General features: G+C 55.5%; 1 protein-coding gene across 1 annotated transcript; it reads left to right on the top strand.

Annotated features, from left to right (window-relative positions):
- Nucleotides 1–1292: 1292 nt before the first annotated feature.
- Nucleotides 1293–8364, top strand: CHRNA2 (cholinergic receptor nicotinic alpha 2 subunit). Its single transcript, XM_039711920.1, has 2 exons — nucleotides 1293–2380; nucleotides 5678–8364. Exons 1-2 carry the CDS (start codon nucleotides 1322–1324, stop codon nucleotides 5801–5803), a joined length of 1185 nt encoding a protein of 394 aa, XP_039567854.1. The 5' UTR covers nucleotides 1293–1321; the 3' UTR covers nucleotides 5804–8364.
- Nucleotides 8365–8456: the final 92 nt, after the last annotated feature.

Below are 8456 nucleotides of genomic sequence, written 5' to 3'. Positions count from 1 at the left end.
ATTCCCAGCTCTCCCAGCCTGGCACTGGAACCAGCCCCATCCCGACCCCTCCTGGAGAAGGAATTTTGGGATCCAGGGGCTGCCCTGGGAATTGGGGACTCCAGGAAGCGTCTCCCTTCCCTTTCCCATCCCTGAATTCCATAAAAATCCCTGGGGATGAATCCTGAGTGTCCTTGATTCCAGAATTCCCCTTCTTCATATCCCATATCCCACATCCCAAATCCCACATCCCAAATCCCATATCCCCTATCCCACATCCCATATCCCATATCCCATATCCCACATCCCAAATCCCATATCCCATATTCCCAGATCCCTTTATCCCCACCCCTCTCCCATTTCCCGCTCCCTCCCCGATCCCTTTCCCGCCAAATCCAATTCCCTGCTGCCCTCTAGTGACCGCAAATCCCGGGAAAACTCATCCCGGGATCCCATCCCGGTGGGGGCTGGAATTTTGGGATCCTCTGGAATTCCGGGAGAGTCCCTAAATCCCTCGGGATCCCCCGGCTCATCCGCGTTTCCCACCGCAGGATGAGAAGAACCCGTCCTGTCCCATCCCATCCCATCCCATCCCATTATCTCATTACCCCATTATTCAATTATCCCATCCAACCTTCATCCCTTCTCCAGCCAAGGCTCATCCCAAGGCTCATCCCAACCGCATTCCTGCCCATTCCCTGTTTTCCAGCACCGACGGCGAGTTTGCCGTGACCCACATGACCAAGGCCCACCTGTTCTCCTGTCCCATCCCAATATCCCAATATCCCATTATCCCATTATCCCATTATCCCCTTATCCCATCCCATCCCATCCCGTTATCCCATCCCACCTTCATCCCTGCTCCAGCCAAGGCTCATCCCAAGCCCGTTCCTGATCTTTTCCGCCCATTCCCTGTTTTCCAGCGCCGACGGCGAGTTTGCCGTGACGCACATGACAAAGGCCCACCTGTTCTCATGTCCCATCCCATTATCCCATTATCCTATCCCATTCCACCTTCTTCCCTGCTCCAGCCAAGGCTCATCCCAAGGCTGTTCCTGACCATTCCCGCCCATTCCCTGTTTTCCAGCGCCGACGGCGAGTTCGCCGTGACGCCCGTGACCAAGGCCCACCTGTCCTCCTGCCCCATCCCATCCCATCCCATCCCATTATGCCTTTATCCCTTTATCCCTTTATCCCTTTATCCCATCCCATCCAATCTTCATCTCTTCTCCAACCAAGGCTCATCCCAAGCCTCATCCCAAGGCTCATCCCAAGGCCGTTCCTGACCATTCCCGCCCATTCCCTGTTTTCCAGCGCCGACGGCGAGTTCGCGGTGACGCACATGACCAAGGCCCACCTCTCCTGGGACGGCACGGTGACGTGGGTGCCGCCGGCCATCTACAAGAGCTCCTGCAGCATCGACGTCACCTTCTTCCCCTTCGACCAGCAGAACTGCAAGATGAAGTTCGGCTCCTGGACCTACGACAAGGCCAAGATCGACCTGGAGAACATGGACCACCACGTGGACCTCAAGGACTACTGGGAGAGCGGCGAGTGGGCCATCATCAAGGCCGTGGGCGCCTACAACTCCAAGAAGTACGACTGCTGCACGGAGATCTACCCCGACATCACCTTCTACTTCGTCATCCGGCGCCTGCCGCTCTTCTACACCATCAACCTCATCATCCCGTGCCTGCTCATCTCCTGCCTCACCGTGCTGGTCTTCTACCTGCCCTCGGACTGCGGCGAGAAGATCACGCTCTGCATCTCCGTGCTGCTCTCCCTCACCGTCTTCCTGCTGCTCATCACCGAGATCATCCCGTCCACCTCGCTGGTCATCCCGCTGATCGGCGAGTACCTGCTCTTCACCATGATCTTCGTCACGCTCTCCATCATCATCACCGTCTTCGTGCTCAACGTGCACCACCGCTCGCCCAGCACGCACGCCATGCCGCCCTGGGTCCGCAGGCTGTTCCTGGGCCTCATCCCACGCTGGCTCTCCATGAAGAGGCCGCCGGCGCCGCCGGCGCCGCCCCGGCAGGGCGCGGCGGGACAGTACGACCGCCCCGGCGCGCGGCTCAGCACGTCGCGGTGCTGGCTGGAGACCGACGTGGATGACAAGTGGGAGGAGGAGGAGGAAGAGGAGGAAGAGGAGAAAACCTATCCCAGCCACCCCGCGGAATCCAAGGAAACGCAATTCCGCTACGGCGACGGCGGGAAGGAATCCGGGGGTTCGGGATCGCGCGGATCGTCCAAGGGGAAGGAGGAGAAGGAGGAGGAGGAGGAGAAGGAGGAGGAAGGCTCGGAGCAGGGCTTGGCGCTGTCTCCCAGGATGCTGAAGGCGCTGGAGGGGGTGCAGTACATCGCGGATCACCTGCGGGCCGAGGACGCCGACTTCTCCGTGAGTTCTGGGAGGCGGGGATGGGGCCGGAGGCCCCGGAATTGGGAAGTTCTGGGATCTGTGGATGGGGCTGGACGCCCCAGAATTGGGAAGGGAAGATCTGGGATCCATGGATGGACTTGGAGATCCAAAAATTGGGAAGTTCTGGGATCCATGGATGGAGTTAGAGGTCCCAGGATTGGGAAGGGCAGTTCTGGGATCCATGGATGGAGTTAGAGGTCGCAGGACTGGGAAGGGCAGTTCTGGGATCCATGGACGGACTTGGAGATCCCAAAATCGGGATCACGGATGGGGTTAGAGGTCCCAGGACTGGGAAGTTTCCTGAGGACCAAAAAATGGGAAGGGCATTTCATGGATCTGTGGAAGTGTCTGGAGATCTCAAAAATGGGAAAGGAAGTTCTGGGATCTGTGGATGGGGCTGGAGGCCCCAGGATTGGGAAGGGAAGATCTGGGATCCACAGGTGGGGCTGGGCGCCCCAGAATTGAGAAGTTCTGGGATCCATGGACGGACTTGGAGATCCCAAAATCGGGATCACGGATGGGGTTAGAGGTCCCAGGACTGGGAAGGGCAGTTCTGGGAGCCATGGATGGGGCTGGAGATCCCAAAATTGGGAAGGGAAGTTCTGGGATCCATGGATGGGGTTAGAGGTCCCAGGACTGGGAAGGGCAGTTCTGGGAGCCATGGATGGGGCTGGAGATCCCAAAATTGGGAAGGGAAGTTCTGGGATCCATGGATGGACTTGGGGATCCTAAAATTCGGATCACGGGTCGGGTTAGAGGTCCCAGGACTGGGAAGGGCAGTTCTGGGAGCCATGGATGGGGCTGGAGATCCCAAAATTGGGAAGGGAAGTTCTGGGATCCATGGATGGACTTGGGGATCCTAAAATTCGGATCACGGATGGGGTTAGAGGTCCCAGGACTGGGAAGTTTCCCGAGGACCAAAAAATGGGAAGGGCATTTCATGGATCTGTGGAAGTGTCTGGAGATCTCAAAAATGGGAAAGGAAGTTCTGGGATCTGTGGATGGGGCTGGAGGCCCCAGAATTGGGAAGTTCTGGGATCCATGGACGGACTTGGAGATCCCAAAATCGGGATCACGGATGAGGTTAGAGGTCCCAGGACTGGGAAGTTTTGCTGAGGACCAAAAAACGGGAATCGCAGTTCTGGGGTCTGTGGAAGTGTCTGGAGATCCCAAAATGGGGAAGGGAAGATCTGGGATCTGTGGATGGGGCTGGAGATCCCAAAATTGGGAAGGGAAGTTCTGGAATCCACAGATGAACTGGAGATCCCAAAATCGGGATCACGGATGGGGTTAGAGGTCCCAGGATTGGGAAGTTTCCTGAGCACCAAAAAATGGGAATCGCAGTTCTGGGGTCTGTGGAAGTGTCTGGAGATCCCAAAAATGGGAAGGGAAGATCTGGGAGCTATGGATGGGGCTGGAGATCCCAAAATTGGGAAGTTCTGGGATCCATAGATGGAGTTAGAGGTCCCAGGATTGGGAAGGGCAGTTCTGGGATCCATGGATGGAGCTGGAGATCCCAAAATTGGGAAGGGCAGATCTGGGATCCATGGATGCAGCTGGGGATCCCAAATTGGGAACGGAAGTTCTGGGATCTGTGGATGGGGCTGGAGATCCAAAAATTGGGAAGTCTCCTGAGATCCCAAAAATGGGAAGGGCAGTTCTGGGATGCATGGATGGAGACGTCAGTTCCAGGATCCAGGTTTGATTTTTGAGGACCTAAAAATGGGAAGGGCAATTCCAGGATGCAGGTTTGGTTTCCCAAGATCCCAAAAATGGAAGGGCAATTCTGGGATCTCCAGATGGATCTGGAGACCCCAAAACTGGGAGGGGCAGATCTGGGGTCTGTGGATGGCACTGGAGATCCCAAAAATGGAATGGGAAGTTCTGGAATCCACGGATGCAAGTGGATACCCCAAAAAAATGGGAAGAGCAGTTCTGGGATCCATGGTTGGGGCTGGAGATCCCAAAAATGGAATGGGAAGTTCTGGAATCCACGGATGCAAGTGGATACCCCAAAAAAATGGGAAGAGCAGTTCTGGGATCTATGGTTGGGGCTGGAGATCCCAAAACTGGGAAGGGAAGTTCCGGGATCTGTGGATGGGGCTGGAGATCCCAAAAATGGGAAAGGAAGTTCTGGGATCTGTGGATGGGGCTGGACGCCCCAGAATTGGGAAGGGAAGATCTGGGATCCATGGATGGACTTGGAGATCCCAAAATTGGGAAGTTCTGGGATCCATAGATGGAGTTAGAGGTCCCAGGATTGGGAAGGGCAGTTCTGGGATCCATGGATGGAGCTGGAGATCCCAAAATTGGGAAGGGCAGATCTGGGATCCATGGATGCAGCTGGGGATCCCAAATTGGGAACGGAAGTTCTGGGATCTGTGGATGGGGCTGGAGATCCAAAAATTGGGAAGTCTCCTGAGATCCCAAAAATGGGAAGGGCAGTTCTGGGATGCATGGATGGAGACGTCAGTTCCAGGATCCAGGTTTGATTTTTGAGGACCTAAAAATGGGAAGGGCAATTCCAGGGCGAAGGTTTGGTTTCCCAAGATCCCAAAAATGGAAGGGCAATTCTGGGATCTCCAGATGGATCTGGAGACCCCAAAACTGGGAGGGGCAGATCTGGGGTCTGTGGATGGCACTGGAGATCCCAAAAATGGAATGGGAAGTTCTGGAATCCACGGATGCAAGTGGATACCCCAAAAAAATGGGAAGAGCAGTTCTGGGATCCATGGTTGGGGCTGGAGATCTCAAAACTGGGAAGGGAAGTTCCGGGATCTGTGGATGGGGCTGGAGATCCCTAGATTGGGAAGGGCAGTTCTGGGATCCCATTTTGGTTCCTGAGATCCCAAAATTGGGAAGAGCAGTTCCGGGATCCGTGGTTGCTTCCCAAGGACCCAAAACCAAGGAGAAGATCCATCCATGATCCATCTCCCACCTCCAGGGACATTCCCTGTAGGATCAGTCAAGGGTTCCTCCAGCTCCCGCTGCCTTTGGGAATGTTGGAGATCCCTCTCCCACCCTTGGCACCGGGCCCAGAGGCCGCATTCCCGCTTTTCCCAAAGTGGATTTGGAAAACCCCGGCTGGGATCCGCTCCATCCTGGAGACCTCCATCCCCCACCTCAGGATTCCTGGGAAAACCCCAAATTTTTCCCAGAAACGCGGTGTCTCCTCACCCCGAGGAGATCCCCAGAAACCTCTGGTTGGTCTCCTAACCCCACCAGATTCCCGGGAAGGGATTCCCGAGGGATTCACGGCCCTTTTCCCGCCGGCAGGTGAAGGAGGACTGGAAGTACGTGGCCATGGTGATCGACCGGATCTTCCTGTGGATGTTCATCATCGTCTGCCTGCTGGGCACCGTGGGGCTCTTCCTGCCGCCCTACCTGGCCGGGATGATCTAGGATCCGGCTGGGATGCCGTGGGAATGGTGGGAATGGCGGGAATGGCGGGAATGGTGGTGGCCGCATCCCGCCGGATGCTGGTGGGGACGTGGAGCTGTGGGGAATCTCCGGTGGGTGGAGAAGGGGATGGGGTGAGGGGTGGCCTTGGGATGATGTGGGATATGGACGTGATCCCGTGATCCCACCATCCCAGGAAGTTGTGGGAGAGGGATAAGGTTTTGGATGGTCCGTGCAGAAGGGACACGGACGTGATCCCATAATCCCATGATCCCATAATCCCATGATCCATAATCCCATGATCCCAATCCCACACGATCCCCGGAAATTGTGGGACAGGGATAATGCTGTGGATGGTCCGTGCAGAGGGGACATGGACATGATCCCATAATCCCATGATGCCATCATCCTGTGATCCCACAATCCCAGGAAGTTGTGGGACAGGGATAAGGTTTTGGATGGCCCGTGCAGAAGGGACGTGGACATGATCCCATAATCCTGTGATCCCAGGAAGTTCTGAGACAAGGATTATGTGGATGGTTATGCAGAAGGGACATGGACATGATCCCCTAATCCCATAATCCCATGATCCCAGGAGGTCATAGGACAGGAATAAGGGTTTGGATGGTCCGTGCAGAAGGGATTTGGACATGATCCGATAATCCCATAATCCCATCATCCCATGATCCCACAATTCCCGTGATCCCAGGAGGTCATGGGACAGGGACAGCACTTGGGATTGTCTGTGCAGAAGGAACACGGACAAGATCCCATAATCCCATGAACCCATAATCCCCTGATCCCACCATCCCACATGATCCCAGGAGGTCATGGGACAGGAATAAGGGTTTGGATGGTCCGTGCAGAAGGGATTTGGACATGATCCCATAATCCCATCATCCCATCATCCTGTGATCCCTGGAAACTGTGGGACAGGGATAACACTTTGTGTTGTCCATGCAGAAGGAACATGGACATGATCCCATGATCCCAAAATCCCAGGAGGTCATGGGACAGGGATAACACTTTGGATTGTCCGTGCAGAAGGGATATGGACAGGATCCCATAATCCATAATCCCATTATTTTACCATCCCACCATCCCAGGAGGTCATGGGACAGGAATAACACATGATCCCTTAATTCCATCATCCTATAATCCCATGATCCCAGGAAGCTGTGGGACTGGGATAACACTTTGGGATTATCCATGCAGAAGGAACACAGATGTGATCCCATAATCTCATGATCCCACAATCCCAAGATCCCGGGAGGTCCCTGCTCCTCCCAGGTGTTTCCCTTCTCCAAGCCTCCAGACCAAGCAGCTTCTTCCCACCCCATCCCACACTGGAACTCGGCCTGGAAATGGGAACATCCTGGAAATTGGGGTGGCTTTGATGGGAAAACCCACCTGGACAATTCCCATGGATCCTGGGATCTCCAAGAATCTCCTGGGATCTCCACCACCTTTGGCTGGAACAGCAGGAATCCGCGCTCCTGGATCCATCCCAATCCTCCCCATCCCACCTCAGATCCCAAATTTTCCCAGCTCTGAGATCCAGCTTTTCATTCCCAGCTTCCATAAATCCTCCAGACCCCTGGGAGCACCTTCCCCATTTTTCCGCACTCTTGAGAAACACCGGGATTTTTCCCGGCAGAAGGAGCGCAGACATGATCCCACGATCCCAAAATCCCAGGAGGTCCCTGCTCCTCCCAGGAGATTTTTCCCGGCCCGTTTTCCCTCCTGGAGCACGACCGGGAAGATTTCAGGGAATGCTTGGAGCACTCTGGAGTGAAGTCACCCGGAATTAACGGGGACACGGAAGGACAGGCACATCCCGAGGGTGTCCCTGCCGCTTCCGGAGCCTCCAGAGCTGCCGGACAGACGGATCAGGCGCGGGGACACCTGGGGGGAGTGTCCAAGCAGGATCAGGCCAGGATCTCCTGGATACGGAGAGGGATTTCCCAGGAAGGTCGTGGCTGGTTCGGTTGGAGCTGCGTCGCTCCGGGGGGATGGGTTCTACCAGGACACTGGTAAAATCTGGGAATTATGGAATTATCTGGGTTGGGAAAGCTCTTGGAGATGGAGTCCAAGCGTTCCCAGCGCTGCCGAAGCCACCCCTGACCCGTGTCCTACCAAATCCACATGGAATTAAATCCATCCAGGAACGGGGACTCCACCACTGCCCAGGACTGGGAAACCCTTTCCATGAAGGGATTATTCCCAAAATCCCATAAATCATTCCCAACATCCCATAAACCTCCCCCGGCACAGCTGGAGGCCGCTCCCTCTCACCCCATCCCTCATTCCCTGGGAGAAGATCCCGATCCCACCCGGCTCCACCCTCCTGGCAGGGAATTCCAGAGGGAGAAGCTCCCTCTGAATCCTCATTTTTTTCCAGGATTTTTCCCAGCTCCAGCTGCTCCATTCCCTTCCCAGAACACCCTCCAGCCCCTCCAAATCCTTGGAATGAGAGGTCACCACCCCAAAATCTGGGGTGGGTGGCCCCAAATGTGGCCTTGACCCCTCCACCCTTTTTTGGGAAAGCCCCACTTTGGGCATTCCCAAAAACGCTCATCCCATTCCATTCCCGCCATCCCAGGAAGTCTCCAACCATCCCAACCATTCCTCTTCCCAAGGAAACCACTCCTCTTCC

The sequence above is a fragment of the Passer montanus genome, unplaced genomic scaffold, assembly GCF_014805655.1.
Source record: "Passer montanus isolate IOZ18808 unplaced genomic scaffold, ASM1480565v1 scaffold255, whole genome shotgun sequence".
Taxonomy (NCBI): Eukaryota; Metazoa; Chordata; class Aves; order Passeriformes; family Passeridae; genus Passer; species Passer montanus.
Note: the sequence above shows the minus strand (reverse complement) of the source record. Positions and strands in the feature narration are given on the sequence as shown.

What these genes read in the sequence shown, in the direction of transcription:
- CHRNA2 (XM_039711920.1), top strand. Translation starts at nt 1,322, where the DNA reads ATGACCAAGGCCCACCTCTCCTGGGACGGCACGGTGACGTGGGTGCCG. An exon ending in CCGAGGACGCCGACTTCTCC is followed by an intron (nt 2,381 to 5,677) that starts GTGAGTTCTGGG and finishes TCCCGCCGGCAG; the next exon opens with GTGAAGGAGGACTGGAAGTA.